Here is a 17,586-nt window from a genome sequence, read left to right on the forward strand (position 1 = left end):
TTAGAAAAATGGAACAACAACAGCGCTAGCACATGAAAGAGCACTGCATGAGAAATCTTCTAAACTAATTTTAACTAGCAATTCAATACAGTAAAAAAGGATAAGGCACCAACTGCAAATGCAGAGCTATGATTTCTCCTCCTTCTCCATTTCTTTCCCAGCTCTCCAGAAGGCACCTATATCTTGCTGGGGTATGATTCTGTGTGCACTGGTGTGGTGGACAAAGATGGACTTCCAGTGAACCTACATGGTAACTATCAGCAGGTGTGGAAGACATCACAGCCACATGCAGTCCTGTTGTCACCTAATATTCACACTTGCACTTGTCAGGAGAAATCACTAGACAGACTTCAGCGGTGGAATCACTGGCTGATTAATTCCCCCCCCCCCCCTATCCCAGAGGCACTGAGACCTTAATTTAAATCAATCCATTTAATAGAAGTTACACACCTAGCTACCATCCAGCTGAGGTTACAAGGAGTGATCGAGAGTGGGAACTTTGTCTCTTTATCCTAACCATCAAATTCAACTCTTACGATCACCATTCCCTATCCCACTCCCCCTAATGCCCACTTCTGCTTATATGAGATTATTTAATTTAGAACAGGCAAGAGATTAACTGAGAGACTTTCTCAGTTTGTGTGTCTCAGATCCACACCATGTGGTGTATTTAGCCGCTGCACCATCTGGACAGCTGATATCTTCTAATTGCTAAACTCCATCCACTGTGGTGTATTGTGAATTCAGTAAAAGAAAAATCTTCAACAACTGGCAAATAACACTCAGCAGGTCAGGCACTTTACAGCCTTCTGGATTCAACATAAGAGTTCAGTAATTTCCAATCACAGCCATTTCCCCCACTTTTCCAACCAACAGGTGACAATTCTGCTGTTCACAGAATCACAGTTGCTATTTACACCTCCTCCACACCCTCCTTTTGTTTTTTTTTACTTGCCCCATCACCATCTGCTTTGCACCATCATCCCTTGTCATTTACTCTCTCCTGTCTTTGACTCTTATCACCCTTTAGTTCTTTCCTCCTTCCCCTCTTTCATTGCCTCAACACTTGCTTGAAACCTTACACATCTCCACTTTTTTTAAGGTTCTGAAACATTAACTCTTGTTTCTTTCTCCACAGATGCTGCATAACCTGCCAAGCACTTCTAGCATTTGCTGCTGTTCTTTCCTATTTCCAGCATCTAATGTATTTTGCTTTGGTGGGCAAATAATTACAGTTACACCTGCAGTAAGTTTTACAATGTAACTTGATAAATGGAAATCAGAAACTCTGATAAACAATGACAGTCTTCTCCTTTCCCATGCATACACAGCTAATGAATGATAAGTGACCTGCTTGATGCGGCACAACTTCTCCAATGGTCCATGCTTCATAATGCCTCTTTACACTTTGCAGCACGTTTTCAGCTTCCTCTTTATCCACCACGAGCACAGCTCCAAGTCCACAGTTAAAGGTGCGAGCCATCTCCTCTTCAGAAAGGGCACCATGTGTTTGTAACCACGAAAAGATTTCAGGAATCTTCCAACATGATGCATCTTTTAAATGGCAATAGAAGTAGATTTGTAAGTATTGAAGAATAATTTGTAGTTCTGCAGAGTTCACACAATTTGTTACTGATCCCCTTTATCAATGCCTTATTATTTACATTGTTACGCCTTAATGGCAATTACATTATGACGGTCTAACGGCAATTACATTGTTAAACAAGTGATGAGTATTTGAACACCTATAAATGGGGATAGCTGGGACACTGGGGTGTTGGAGTAGTGTTGACTGTGAACTAAGTCAATGAACTCTTTCTAGAAAAGAAAGCAGCTGTGTCTTAGTTTTAACTTCACCAACCAGCAAGGATCCAATTAACACTCTTCCCCCACTAGATGAATGTACTCTATCAGCAACTAAAGTATTTAGAAGAAAAAAGATTTGTGGTCATTTCAAACAAAAGATTTGTTTTTATTCATTCACGGGATGTGAGCATCCCTAGCTAGGCCAGCATTTATTGCCCATCCCTAGTTGCCCTTCAGAAGGTGGTGGTGAGCTGTCTTCTTGAACCGCTGCAGTCCATGTGGTGTAGGTACACCCACAGTGCTGCTAAGGAGGGAGTTCCAAGATTTTGACCTAGTGACAGTGAGGGAATGGAGATATATTTCCAAGTCAGGATGGTGAGAGGCTTGGAGGGGAACTTCCAGGTGGTGGTGTTCCCATGCATCTGCTGCTCTTGTCCTTCTAGATGGTAGCAGTCCTGGGTTTGGAAGATGCTGTCAGAGGAGCCTTGGTGAGTTCCTGCAGTGCACCTTGTAGACGATACACACTGCTGCCACTGTGCATCAGTGATGGAGGGAGTGAATGTTTGTTGATGACCCTTACATCACTTTAGTGATGATCGAGGGTAGACTGATGGGGTGGTGATTAGCCGGGTTGAAGTTGTCCTGCTTTTTGTGTACAGAACGTATCTGGGCAATTTTGCACATTTCTGGGTAGATACCAGTGTTGTAGCTGTACTGGAACAGCTTGGCTATGGGTGTGGCAAGTTCTGGAGCACAAGTCTTCAGCACTATTGCCAGAATATTATCAGGGCCATAGCCTTTGTGGTATTCAGTGCCTTCATGTGTTTCTTGATATCATGTGGAGTGAATCGAATTGGGTAACGACTGGCATCTGTAATGCTGGGGAGTTCCGGAGGAGGCCAAGATGGATCATCCATTCGGCACTTCTGGCTGAAGATTGTTGCAAAGATTTCTCAATATTTAAGAGTATTGATTGTAAAACATCACAGATTATGGGTTTTTCCACTGGACTGGGTTAGAACACAATCTCTGAAACTGAAGCTCAAATCCAACTGCAAGAGACTGGCTCAGACCATCCAATCCAACTCCTGGTGGGCATGAAACTACAGTACAAGACTGGCAGTCATAAAAAGTTGGCGTGGGATACAAAAAAAAGTCATATTAGTCCAATACTATTCTGACATTTATGTAGTTCAGAAGAAATTATATCCTACTTTTTAACTAATTCTTTTGTGGGATGCGAGTGCAGCTGGCAATGCCCGAATTTTTCTCATCCCCAACTACTCTCGAGAAGGTGGTGGTGAGCTGCCTTCTTGAAGCCCTGGTTCAGGTGCACCCAGAGTCCACCTGGTTTAAGTACACCTGCAGTGCTGTTACTTTTAAGATGTTCAATGAGGTAGGCACATTAGAAAATGTCAAGATTGGAATCTGAATCCATTCCACCCCAGTGAGAATTCAACAAGCTATTAGAGAAAATGACCCTCATTTACTATTAGCAAAGATTATTAATTCTTTTTCTTAATCACCTCCCTTTCACTGTTAATTTTGGCATCAACAGAAAGGGGAACATACATAGGAAATTACAAATTAGGAGCAGGAGTAGGCCATTTGGCCCTTTGAGCCTACTCCAGCATTCAATAAGAACATGGCTGATCTGATTATGGCTTCAACTCCACATTCTTCCTAACCCTGATAATCTTTGACCCCCCTTGTTAGTCAAGAATCTATCGACCTCTGCCTTAAAAAAAATTAATTTACCCTGCCTCCACCAGTCTCCCGGGAAGAGTTCCAAAGATTCACGACCTCTTCTCACCCCCGTCTTAAATATTTAAATAATATACTTCTTTTCTATTCTTCCTGCCAAAGTGGACAAGTTCACATTTTCCCACATTATACTTCATCTGCCAAATTTTTGCCCACTCATTTAGCCTATCTATATCCCTTCGCAGGCTCCTTTTGTCCTCTTCACAACTTACTTTCCTACCTACCTTTACGTCATCAAATTTAGCAACCATACATTCGGTCCCTTCATCCAAATCATTGATAATATTGTAAATAGCTGAGGCCCCAGCGCTGATCCCCATGGCACTCCATTCGTCACATCTTACAAACCCGAAAAAGACCCATTTATGCCTACTCTCCTTTTCCTATTAGTCAACCAATCCTCTATCCATGCTAATATGTTACCCCCTGCACCATGAGCTCTTATTTTCTGTAGTAACCTTTGATGTGGCGCCTTGGCAAATGCGTTCTTGAAATCTAAGTACAGCACATTGACAGGTTTCCCCTTTATCCACATTGTTTGTTACATCCTCAATGAACTCCAGTAAATTAGGTATTTCATTGAAAAGAAAGGTTATTCAAAGGACATGTAAAAACATAAGGTAGAGAATTAGGATTGAAAAGAATGCTGCCAAGGCTAACCAAAAAGGCACACAAATCGATGGGGTGAATAGACTCTACTTTGTAGCATTCTGTGGTATATGAAACAAGCTCTCACCTAATGTAACACTGAACGTTTCAGGAAGAACTCTGGGAATATTTTCTAGCAGTCCACCTCCAGTGATGTGAGCAAAAGCCTTCACATGGCCCAGATGCAGAATTGGCAACAAGGCCTTAGCATAAATTCTGGTGGGTGCGAGCAGCACCTCTCCTACAAAGAAGTTAAAAAAAGATCCTTACATTCCATTGTCAAATGTCACAAAAGGGGGCTCAGTCACCTGTACTTTTAAGGTTGTCACTTTTGTTTCCTGGCGTGAAGACTTAAGAACTGGCTATAAAACACAAATTTAAAGTAGCTGAATTTTGGGAGCCATCGATTGCTAACCAATTAAAAGGAAGAAAAGGCATGCTTGTTAACGCAGGGTTAACTTTACATTCTAAAGGAGGCAGCCCAAAGACTTCTGATATTAGAGAACAATAAAATACTCTGCAGCAAGTACATTTCAAGTCAAGGGAAATGGTTAAAAAGTACTTCATGGGCAGAATTTTACAGAGATCCAGCGGGCGGGCGCCCAACCCAACCCTGCCTGAAATCGTGTGAGAAAACATCAGGCATGTGTCCCAACGTCATCCCGCTGTCACGCCATATTGCAGTCGATGGGCAACTGAGGGAGTTGGAAGCTTGCCTGCCGCAATTAAGCCCATTAAGGAGGCAATTAATAGAGATTTTACGCAGCCCGTGCGCTTTTATGGTTGATGCATGCCTGTTGGCCTTCACGCTTTTGCTTCATACTCGATCCAGGGCAGGATAAAATGTCCGGGATGAAATAAAATAAAAGGCGTTGAAGGGTTGAGATGTTATGAGTTCTGCTGTCGGTTGATTGAATTTGCATTAGAGAGAGGGTTTGTGGCATTCTTTCATGCAAATTTTATTAGAACAATACTGCAGCTCCCATGAGGCAGCTCCACAGCAGTTGTCAGCCTTCAGGGAGCTCGCTGGAAACGCCTGCCCGCACCCTCACTTCTCTCGACGCCTGCCCTCTTCCCAGCACACCCCCCACCCTGGCAGTGCTGAGCCTTTTTATCCTCAGTGCGCATTTCACGCTGGCTGCCAGTTAATTGGCCAGCCAACATAAGATCACATTCCTGTTGTGATCGTGACCAGAAGCGCATATCGCATCTGCTTCTGGGCCCGCCGATCATGCACGTAAGTTTTATTTTTAAAAATTGATATTTCAAGTCCAATAGATGAGAGCACAAGAAATAGGAGCTGGAGCAGGTGCATGGCCCCTCAAGTCTACTCTGCCATTCAACAAGATCATGGCTAATCCCTGACTTCAATTCCACTTTCCTGCCTGATCCCCATATCCTTTGATTCCCCAGAGTTCAAAAATCTAACTAAGCCTTGAATATACTCAATGATTGAGCATCCAGAGCCCTTTATAAATTAAAAATAAAACATCTGCTTAGAAGCTTGATGCACAAATGGAAGTCACAATGCAGAAATATAAACACTATAGGATACTGTCCATTGAATGTATTCCTTAATTTTTGGATATGGGTCATAACCCAATTAGTGACTTGATTGAGGGTTGCTGCCATGCACCAGCCTCAATTTTCTGCTTATTTCTAAACAGCAATATTGGTTTACCTTTCAAAAATGGGGAACATCCAGTGTAGGAGAACTGCAGGGCCCTGCTAAAGACCATAACATAGGCTCACAAGGAAAAACATTGGCCTCCTGCCTATATAAAGAGTTTCTTGGATATAAAACAATTAAGTCAGGCTCTAGATGTAGATAGCTTGTTATGAGGGCCTCACAATCCACATTTCAGCTTGAACCTTACCGAGTGTTTGTGAACCATAGCTGGACGGTGCTGGTAAGGAACACTGTAAAGAGGACTTCTCCAAAATTGTTCGAACAAGGCTAAAGCCATTACTATGGAGACCAGACGATGCAACGCCAATGACGGTGTCACCTGCAGAGATGTGCTCCAGCTGTGGGAGCATCTGTTCACGTTCCACTGCCCCCACTGCAAAACCAGCCAGATCGTACTGTCCCGGGGAATACATGCCTGGCATTTCAGCAGTCTCTCCTCCTAAAAAAAGAACAGGTAGAAGAAGGAATAAAACAACCTGTGCTAAAACAAACAGTCATAATAGTGTCAAGAGAATGCAGCAGCACCACACTGGAAGAAAATAACAGTCTGCCAAATAGGTTGGACACGGTGGATGGGGAGAGCATGTTTCCACTTGTGGGGAATCTAAAATTAGGAGCCATTAATACAAGATGGTTCCCAATAAATCTAATAGGGAAATAAGGAGAAATTTCATTTACTCAGAAACCAGTTCAGTTGTGAAATTTGCTATCGCAGGAAATGGTTGAGCTTAGCTGTTTTCAATAGGAAACGCAACAGGTTTTCTGACAGAAAAATACAGTATGCTGAAAGGTGGAGATGAGCTAGACAGAATGGAAGGAGACTGGTTTGGAGTATAAACACCAGCAGAGTTAGTTAGTTGAGCCAAATGGCCTGTTTCTATGCTGAATATTCTATATATGTTCTAGGAAGCTTCACAGGAACATTGTCAAACACTGAGCCACATAAGGTAATACTAAGTCAAGTGACAAAAAGCCTGATTTAAAGAGGTAGGAGGAGTCTGATTAAGGTACATCCTGAGGAGAGCAAGAGGTAGACAGATGGAGAAGTTTAGGGACGGAATTCAATTTTTAACCGTAATTGCACAAGAAAAAAATGTAACTTTTTTCTCTTCCTCTCCTGAAAATACTGGCTCATGCAGATCCATGCATACCTCACCAATGTGAGCCTATACTGCAAATTTTAGAAGGATATTTAACCATTGAGGCATCATAACTAGGTCTATTTCTTCCCATGCCCATTTACTTTCCTGCAGAGGTCACTGGATAACAATGAAAGAAGAGAATCCCCAGCTGGCTCTTCCCCTCTCTAGATCAGTGTTACTCAAGTCGAGTGTCATATTCCCACATCCAAACCACTCAAGATCAACTAACTTGGCAAAAGATCAAGGATTCAAACCCAGGGCATCCTGGTCTCTAGGGCTCACTATCACACTTGACAGCGCATTCGGTAAATGAACCACTGGAAGTTTTATGAAGTAGATTTAATTCTACCAGTCTAGAATTTTCCTCTCCCCTTTTAATGGGTAGAGAATCGTCAAACAATTGGCTTCGAGGTCCATAATACTCTTAAGCTGACACTTGGATGGTGCAGAACAGTAACTTAAGAAACTCTTATTTTCAATGCTGAGCAGAAGTGTAACAGGGCTGACACCGTAAATTGATGTATGTAGTATTGTGGGTATCACCACCAATGTCCAATTTAAAGATCCCAAAGTTATTTATGTTTTAAAGTCATGAATTGTTATTCTAATCTATTTCATGTCGGCTCTACAAGTTTATCCAGTGAGAAGATGAGGCACACAAGCCAAATTCGACATTGAATTCTGCCCAATGTCTTCCCCCAACCCCACTAACATATTTGATAGCGGAGGCTGGTCCATGTGATTGGGCAGGTGAAGACAGGGAGGAGATCCCACTGCCCTCCCACCTCCCTGCAATCAAGTCTAGAGCAGGAAGGCTCAGGTGTGGCCTTCTCACCCAGAGACCAATTGGGGCTCTTAGCCACCAGAGTGGGGGCTGCCAATACTGGACAGCTGCCGGCCTCTGATTGGCCAACAGCTCTTGGGGGTGGAATTTCAGCCCTACAGGGGGTTTCATTGAACAGGAGGCCCAGTGCTGCTCAAGTAAGTGCCTGATTGGCACACAACAGTGTCAGGTCACCCAGAAAAAAAGCAATGCAGGGTTCCCACCATTTCCCCAACACCCACGTTAAATCCTGGCCATTCTGTGCCAAGTTTGTCAGTTTCAGCCAGGATAATGATAATTGCTCAGACAGCTTAACAAGGTTCAATAAGATTTTCACTGGGAAGAGCTGGTAACTGTGGAATTGTACCCCACACAAACAAAATGACTTTGAGAAAACGGAAGGATGCTAGCATGAAAAGTGTAGCACATAACGAAAAATGTTCTCCACTAATGCTTAGCAAATAAGGAAGGAAACACCTACTCTAATCTAATCTCCCTACCCTTTCTCAGAATCCTGTAGCCGACTTGCACATAGCAAGGTACCACAAACAGCGATGAGCTACTTGGCCAGTTCAGCTGTTTTGGCAAGTTAATTTGAGAGATAAACATTGGCCAATAATTCCTCCATTGTCCTTCAAATCGTGTCATGAGATTTTTTATGTCCATGTGAAAGGGCAGGCAGAACCTGGTTTAACATCATTGGAAAGTGCAAGAGTCCCTCAGTACCACACTAAGGTGCCAGTCTGGATCATGTGTTTAAGACTCTGAAGTGTTACTTGAACCCACAATCTTCTTATGCCTGAGGTAACTTTGCTATTGAACAAAGGCCACTTTATCATTTCATAATTCTGTTACATCCACTGACCCCTAAATATACCCCTGCAATCAGTTCACTTACTTGCCCCAGTTTATTAACCAAATCAGATCTAATACTTGAGCTTCCTTCATTGGAACTGTATCGCATTGACTTAGAAAATAGTTCTGAGCGTATGCTTATTTTTACCAGCATCACTGGAAATAGTATTAGTGCCATAGTAATGCCTTACCTAACAGCGCACATCCAGCCATTTTGCAAGCCTCTGCAATACCAGCAATCACAGTCTGTGCCACAACCACATCCAGTTTACCACAGGAAAAGTAGTCGAGAAAGAAAAGTGGCTCTGCCCCTTGTGCCAGAATATCGTTTACGCACATTGCTACCAGGTCTTGACCCAGCGTGTCATGTTTATTGCACATCTGGGCAATCTGTCCGCAGCCAAAACAGGGTTGGAATAGAATGGAATAAAAAAGAAAATGAAGATTAATAACACTATAGTACATGCGTGTTATAATTTTATTCCAATTATAGTTAAAGTACATGCAAATGACACCTTAAGTTTGGTTCCAACTCCATCAGTTCCAGAGACTAGGATTGGATCAGTGTATCCAGCTAACTTTAGGTCAAAGGTACCTGCAAATCCTCCAAGTTCAGCATTACAGCCTGGGAATTAGAAAGAAACTATTTCTTAGAATCAGGGAGATTACATCACAGAAGAAGACCATTCAGCTCACTGAGCCTGTGCAATGCTAGTTCCACATTCAATTTTGTTTTGTCAGAGTAATTAATTGTGCTTATCTAATTCCATTGTAAATGCTCGGAGTAACTCGGCTTCAATAGTCACTTGCATTAATACATTCTACATTCCAGTCATTCTTTGCACTGAGAAAATTTCTTCTAACTTCCCCCTTTATGATTTTAATACTCAGTCTGAGCTTCTGTTCCTGTGTTACCCAATTCACTGATCTCTGGATAAATCTTTGACTGTTTACTCTCTAAAACGGTTTCATAACTTGAAACCTGCTGTTAGATTCCTCCTATAAAGTTCACTGAACCTTCACCCCCATAACCTCCACTGAATACATACCTGGGGCTTCCAAATCTTTCAATATACTATATTCACTCATCTCCCAATATTATCCTAGTGAATTTACCTCACACTACCCTCCCATGGCTCCAATATCCTTTCCACAGTGGATTGTCCCAAACTACTCTCAGTATTCCAACTGCGGCCCAATCAAAGACTTGTACAAATTCATCACCACCTCCTTCCAGAAGGTAATATTGTACTGGAATCTTATAAAAGACCCTTTCCTTGAAGTGCAGGCAATTGAATCCATATAAAAATATTCATTTCTCCAATAATGTTATTTTCTCCTCAGAATATATTCCCCAACTAACACTCAAATGGGCCACGGTGAAATGCCTCCCAACTTGTAATGATATGTTAGGCTTATCAAATATGATTCCTATTGCAGGATTTTACAGTGATGCTTGACTCAATTAGAATGGATACCTGCCTACCTGGTCTGGAGGTAGCTGCTGCCAGTGGTTTGATTGAATGGACCAAAGCATTCCCAGCTGCAATATCAACTCCACTGTCTTTGTAAGTCAGTCCTCTACAGGGAGGGAGTGGCAAGGAGAAAGACACAAGTTCAGCAGTTAGAAAAGTAAAGGATATAAATCATTACAAACTACAGTTCAAGTTCATCTCTAAAGCTGTTTAAAATCTTGTGTCAAGCATTTTTCAAATTTATTATAGAAACAAGTTGCATTCACTAACACGTTGGGCTCTGGATGAGATGAGCTGTTTGGTGGACTGACCAGCATTTCATATATAACAGCTGCAGCAGCCAATGGCACGTTTAAAAGTAAAATCACAAGTTTGAACTTACAACTTAAATAATGCGAAAAGAGCCAATGTTTGCTGAAAGAGAACAAACTTTTGGATTTGGTGTTCTGCTAGAGAGCATATGGTGTAGGTACACCCACTGTGCTGTTAGGAAAGGAGTATGTGGAAGCTGAGCACAACAACAGGTAGCTTAGACATTTAAAAATACATTTGCTCATATAGCAAAGCACAGTTGTCTCCTAACCCCATGCTGAGCTATAACTCACGTGCTAAGAAAAGATTTATTTGCATTTAAACACAAACCTGGACTGTTTTATGAATGTAATGGCTCGATGTGCAATGTCCTTTCTGTAAACAGCATCTTGGAACTGAACAGTTTCTACCCCTTTATTGGCTTCTTTCACTGCCCTGATCAGGTCTTTACTGACAGCAGTTACTGTAAGTACTCGACCACCATTCGTCACAACCTTCCCATCCTTCAGTGCAGTTCCTGCATGGAACACTTGTAGGCCCATGTCCTTCGCAAGTGACAAACCTGCAAAATAAAGTCCTTTTAGCTCAAAGAAGTAAAATGCTGTTCATCAACAGCTGTTCTTCTCCACAAGCTGTGAATATTCCACCCTACATTCTCTCCTGGCATCCTCATGCTGAAATGAAGGCTCAAAATTAGAATTTCTCACTTCCAACCCAGTCTTGCCTCCACCTACAGCCTGTAGACTTTTACTTCTCCTCTTCACAACAATATTTCTTCTTTCCTTCCACTTCTCTTGAAAGCAATAGCTGTTTACTGGGGTGCTCCTTTATCTGACCCAAATGGCTGCTCTTTATGTCTCACTCTAGAGATCAAGGGTTGCATTTTACACGCTCTCACCATGGGGGAGGAGGGGGAGGGGCGCACATAAAATAGGGCAGGTGCCCACCCCACCACCTTCCTGTCCACCCCATATTTTAAGGGGGGGGCGTTGGGAATGGGCAGGCCTGCCATTTTTAATTAAACAATTAGAAGTCAACTAAGCTTCTTAACAAGCCAACTGACCCTGATATTACAGTGCCCCTGACATAAAACAGGTGTCATGTGCAGTCAGGCAGGGGTGGGCAGGTCGCCTTTAAAAAACATTTTCAAAAGGCGGGAAGTGGGGGGGTGGGGGGATGTTCACGATCCTTGGTAGGGTGGGGGGAAGCCCCCCTAAGACAGACGCCCCTTCTTCCTATCCGCCTGCCCTATGAAACACATCACCCCCAGCCCCCTTCCCTAACTGCCCAAACCCTCCCTGCCCAAGACCCTGGACTTAACTAGCTCTGCAATCCATGGGCCTTCTCCTTAATCCTTCTTGCAGTCCTGGCAGTGTCCACTAATGTGCTCTTGGCACTGCCGAGACTGCTGGAGCTGCTGGCCAATCCAATTGGCTGGTTGCTCCTGAGGGCAGGACTTCCTCCCCAGTGAGGGACAAAAGTCCCACACTGCCCCAGTTCAGCCCGTCAGCAGTGCATTATGGCGGGTCAGCTCCATGCTTACTTTACTTCCAGAGGGGTGATCTGTCTTACCCCTCGTAATATTCTGTCCCAAATGTCAGTAAGCTATCTGATCAAAGGATAACACAAACCTGCCTAATGTTGATATACCTCACTTGCAACAGATTACAGAGTAGTGCTCAGGGATAGGACCCCTAGACAATTTTGATCTTATTAATTGAGGAGCATGGAGGTCAATAGCAGGAGCCAAGATCAGCACAAGACCAGAAACTTTCCAGATCTGTATGGCTTAGATCCGCTGCTGGCTGAAATGTTTATTCAGTGATTAGCTGAATCATCAAGGCTGTGGCATGAATAATACTAACTTGGACAAAGTCCATTGGGCACCCGTGGAACTATAGCCCTGATAATAGTCAAAACCTTGAGGAAAAGAGAAAAGGGATGGAAATTCATGAAAAGAAGTTTGGGATCACATACTGCTTCAGTTTATGCTGTTTTCTGCCATATTCCCTTCAATCTTAGTGTTGTTGAGCACTATGGAATCTGATGTGCATTTTTCATTAATAAATAAAGAATCTACATAACATTGCTCTACAGAGGCGCAGCATGGACCTGATGGGACAAATAGCCTCCTTCTGTGCCATAATGACTCTGCGACTCTAAATAGCAGCAAGTTTATTCGCAGGTAAGCAAGAAATTAATGTTCTGTGTGGTCCTAACACACACATCTCAAGCCTACACACATTACAGCAGATCTAATACTTACAGACCACAAAAAGCTCAGTAGCTTTTACCCGAGTCATTTCCATACCATATTATTAAGACATATCCATGTAATTTTAGCTGTTACAAAGAACTGCAACTTCATTAAAGTAGCAAGCAACATTTCACCAGCCCTAACACGGCTTTTCTGCACAGTAGATTCTACCTGTGATCACGTGGCCTTTTGGGTAGTTGCCTGGGTATCCACCACTGGCCATAACCACTGTCATAGCTGCACTGCTTTCCAGCCAAGATGGCATGGCTCTAGAAAGTTTGCCATCCACAGTTGCTTGTACAACTTCATATAAATCACTGTTTAATAAGGGAAGAATGACCTGAAACACAGCCAAGGATCAATGTGAGGTTTCTCAGCTTAAAAAAAAAGAGAAATAATCAATATGCATAATGAAGTCAAATTACGTAACATGGGTCCTTGCTTTAATACACATCGAAGCACACACCTCAGACAGGCTAGAAAACTACAGTCATGCTACCTGACATTCTGGATCCCCAAAGCGACAATTAAACTCCAACACTTTAGGTCCATCTTGGGTTAGCATCAGCCCAGCATATAGTATCCCTGTGAAGAAAGGGAGAAAAATGTGGTTTGCTTCATACAGATCCCTTTCATTCCAACAGCATAGGTATTTCAATGCCTAATCACCTCAACTTCAGTTTTGAAATCTTTATGACACAAGTGTAAATAGTGATTAAAGAACTGAGCTGTGCTGTAATGTTTGTACGTTATGAAGGACAAATAGAAATATCTTGCTATTGAAGTAAAGCCACCTAAAAATAGCAAAAGGTTATAGATATATAGGATGCAGAAGAAGGTGGTAGTAGGTCCAGTTCCATAATCACTATTTTGCCATACTTGTTTTCACTTATCCTGAAATCAATCCATGCTAGGAGCATCCAGAACTGAAGTAATTAAAATAGTAAATGTTAACAACATACACTTTTATCTTGAAGGTGCTAGGTTATAGCGCATGAGTTACTGTCAGCATCAATCTTGAATGTGGGTGCTGCTTGACAATGGAGTGTATTACTGCTGAGTCCATCCCTGCCCCCGAACACACTCCATCAGCTTCCCAGTGGGAGGCACCATGCTGTAATGGGGAGCAGGCACTTTTACTGATTTTCTCCTACCTAATTCAGAGTGCTGCACCCAGTTGCAGTACCTGAGGCACTGTCCGAGTTGGGATCAGCTAACTCAATGCAGAAGTAAAATGAGCTCAGATCCCTCTGGCTCAAAGAGAGGTGCCTTTACTCACTGTTCCGGTGGGAGCACTTAGTTCACTCAGAGTTTGAGGTTCCAACCCACTCCAATTTTAACAATGCTGGCCTACAAAATAAAGCAACACTCACCAACATAAGGGGTTCCTTCTTGTCTCATGCCATCAATTGTTTTCTGAAGAACGTTTTCCTTGATCCTTTGAAGAAGATTTTTAGAAACCTAAAAAGCCATAAGCAAAAGAAAAGAAAATCTAACCCAGGCTGAAAATAGTTGGAACTGGTAATCATCTGATTAATGATTCAGGTGCAAACCCTTAAAGTCCCACAGCCAGTACCAGAAAAATAATTTCCTAGATGTCAGTCTATTTGAATTATTTTAAGGAATACATTTAATGCTGCAGTGACATTGACACTTGCAGGACTAGAACAATTCACATTCATGTATCGTGTATCCAAACTGGCTGGGATGCCAGAAATTGGTTAACTAAGCTTTCAACTGACTCCTGTGTCAGAGAGAGATTGCAATTGCTCACTATCACAGCCCGATTAAGATTAGTGGCAAATGAGAGCTTGTTCGAAGAAAGATTTGCATTTATACAGCACTTTTCATGACCAGGGGACATCTTAACGCACGTTACAGCCCATGAAATAATTTTGAATTGTAGTCACTATTGTAATGTAGGAAATGCGGCAGTTATATTGCCCACAGCAAGCTTCCACAAACAGCAAAGTAATAATGAGCAGACCATTTGCATTTTGTGATACTGATTGCAGGATAACTGTTGGCCAGAATACCAGAGATAAATCCCCTGCTCTTCTTCAAAATAGTGTCATGAGATCTACCCGAGACATCTACCTGGGCCTTGGTTTAACGACTCATTTGAAAGATGGCACTTACAACAGTGCAGCACTCCCTCAGTACAGTACTGGAGAGTCAGCCTAGATTTTTGTGCTCAAGTCTCTGGAGTTGGATTTGAACCCCAGGACCATTCAACTCAGAAGTGAGGGTGCGACCAACTGAGTTTGGGGGGAGTTCTTTCAATTAACATCCCTGCTGGGATGGCAGTACCTTTTCTTTAATTGAAAACATTAAGCAAAAGAAATTAAGCTAAGGAAATCACTTGATTGAAAGGAAATGTTCAAGCGAAGATAAAAGAAGCTATGTGGATCATGTCAATTCCAAGGTGGGATTATAATGGACTAAATTATAGGTGAAAATGAAGACAAAAAGTTCCTGATCTTGAGGTCCCAGGAAAGATTAAATTAGTTGGAGTGGAAGTTGTCAGAAGTTTTGATTTCATACTTTCTACTCTTATCCACAATCAATGCTACAAAGTCAGGTATCAATGAAGTCCACGGGCTGATTTCAATTCCCAATGGGAGTTGAATGGTTGGGGCTGAGGCAGATGGCAAAATTGTCTGGTCTTCCACTGCATGAGGCCTGGGAGATTTCAACACCCTCATCTGCATAGGGCCTGTTTGTCTCCTGCACAAACTCAAAAAGAACCAGTAGCTGGTAGGTGGTGGGCAGTATGATTTTGACTGGCAGGAATTTGGCTGCCAGGGAACTGCAAAAATGATCCCCAGCACTCAGCTAAGTGATTTTGGGTTGCTTAAAGTAGGGCATGGTGGGGGTGGAGGGGTGGAGGGAGAAGAGTTACTGGATGACACCAGTGAAGGGAGGGAAGCCTAAAGTAGGGGAAGCTTAAGGTCTCCTCTTACGCCCCCAGAGGAACATCTAGCTGGCCAAGCAGGGAAGCCCAATACCTTGATCATGCAAGCCTCCAGTTAAAAATTGCAGCACAGTCCTGATGACATCATCTCTACATTTTCAAAGGAGGTTTCTGCTGCCTTTCAGGAGTTTCTCTCAACTGCTCTAAAAGAATCAGGTAAAATTGCAAACTGTGAGATGGCAACAGGGTCGGTGCAGGTAAGCTGTGGCTGTTTTAACAAGTTTAAATTCGACCCTTGAGTCATATTCCTAAATTCCACTGAATTGATAGTTAAAGCCTACACCAAGTGACTATCATAATATTTCAGTATTGCACAAGACAGTACATTACAATTCCATGGAGGCAATCAGACTGTCAAAGTCTTTGTTATTTTGCAGAAGAGTTAATTTTCAAATGCTATTTTACCTGAGGAGCAGGGCAATAAGCTCCCATTCCACCTGTATTTGGTCCCTGGTCCCCATCCAGTAAGCGTTTGTGATCTTGAGCTGGTGGCATACAGGCAACAGTAACGCCATCACTGAAACAAAGGCACTGCACAACATTATTAGAATTGCACTTCCTGGAATGGACAAAGACTCAAGGTATTCAGAAAAAAAATTGATTCCTGATATCTTAGCCAATTGCAATCACATACTAGGACAGTAATGGAAACAGTAAATGGGAAAGCAAAGAGATACTTATGAGCTGAATTGAGTAAAAATCAGTGCTACTTAATCTAGAATTTCACAGCACCGCTAGACAACCTGTCCTTGGCAACTGCTTTCAATGCAGGGCAACTGGAGGGGAAATTAATGGCCTCTGCTCTGGACCTCTCACTAATGTCACCACTCAAAATAGTAACTCATTGTAAAGCACCTGGTATAGCCTCATTTTCTATTATACTGTGGTGCAGTAGATTGGAGCTCTACCTAAAGTGTTGGGCTGGTATGCAGGTTTAAACTTAGTTAATGTTGCATGAATGACCCTTTCCTGGGATAAGATCTTTCAGTCCAGGTATAACTTTTATCCAAGTTACTCTTGGTATATCTGATGTTGAGTCTACTCTGCACATACAATTGGATGAAATTGGCAACGAAAAACATATGAAAAAAAACTTCAAATGGTCATGGGCTGGCAAAAGGCACAAGCCTTACTTACAGAAACTTCCTCTCCTTCAAGCAGCTCCTCCACAATTACAGTTTCACCAGCAGAACCAAAGGTCTTTTCCTTTTCAAAAAGAAAACGCAAACACATTTAGCTGTGTACCATATATTAGTCGGCAAAGGTCTAAGAAGATTTGTTGTTAAAACTGCATTTGAACTATTACACTGATAATGAATTGAGAAATTTAGGTTCAGATATTTGGAACTGTACCTAAAAAAGAGACATCTTCTTCAAAAGAGAGGAGCAAAAATGGTACAAAAAGCACCCCCACAGCCCCCAACAAAATATTTATTTTGTTAAAATGCAGGGTAGGGTTTTTGGGGCACAACTAGCAGTTTGTGGACAAATCGTGCTCATTTTCCAAATTAATTTTATGGTTCAAGCTTCTCCTGGAACTCAGTTGCACAATCACAAATAAACGTAAAACTCTCCACGAAGCAGGCGACATTTTAGAACTTAGTTCTTTTGCATTAAAAGATAGTCCTTGATATATTTAAGAGTAATAACCTGGTGCAGAAAATAGGTTTAATCAGTGTCTACACCGTGAGTAAACGGATTTTAAATAACTGAAAATGGCTTCCAAAAAAATGCCTACAAAACCATTTATCAGGTTCAACGTATAGCATCCAGTTTCTAAATTAAGCATTTTTTTAAAAAAAGTTGCCTACTGGTGCACCTACAAAGTGTAATTTTCAGA

General features: G+C 42.2%; 1 protein-coding gene across 2 annotated transcripts in view; it reads right to left on the reverse strand.

The window, feature by feature from the left end:
• The window catches only part of gart (phosphoribosylglycinamide formyltransferase), a 51,120-nt gene that overhangs the window by 13,844 nt on the left and 19,690 nt on the right, over positions 1-17,586 (reverse strand). For both annotated transcript variants that reach the window (XM_041211906.1, XM_041211907.1), the window contains exons 6-17: positions 16,884-16,952; positions 16,152-16,277; positions 14,146-14,233; positions 13,272-13,357; positions 12,944-13,112; positions 10,846-11,077; positions 10,215-10,309; positions 9,244-9,353; positions 8,920-9,118; positions 6,096-6,347; positions 4,307-4,459; positions 1,351-1,554 (exon numbers count right to left, since the gene is read on the reverse strand). In XM_041211906.1, coding sequence (XP_041067840.1) covers positions 1,351-1,554; positions 4,307-4,459; positions 6,096-6,347; positions 8,920-9,118; positions 9,244-9,353; positions 10,215-10,309; positions 10,846-11,077; positions 12,944-13,112; positions 13,272-13,357; positions 14,146-14,233; positions 16,152-16,277; positions 16,884-16,952 — 1,783 coding nt within the window. The remainder of the gene's footprint in view (positions 1-1,350; positions 1,555-4,306; positions 4,460-6,095; positions 6,348-8,919; positions 9,119-9,243; positions 9,354-10,214; positions 10,310-10,845; positions 11,078-12,943; positions 13,113-13,271; positions 13,358-14,145; positions 14,234-16,151; positions 16,278-16,883; positions 16,953-17,586) is intronic.

This window comes from Carcharodon carcharias, chromosome 18 (genome assembly GCF_017639515.1).
Source record: "Carcharodon carcharias isolate sCarCar2 chromosome 18, sCarCar2.pri, whole genome shotgun sequence".
Taxonomy (NCBI): Eukaryota; Metazoa; Chordata; class Chondrichthyes; order Lamniformes; family Lamnidae; genus Carcharodon; species Carcharodon carcharias.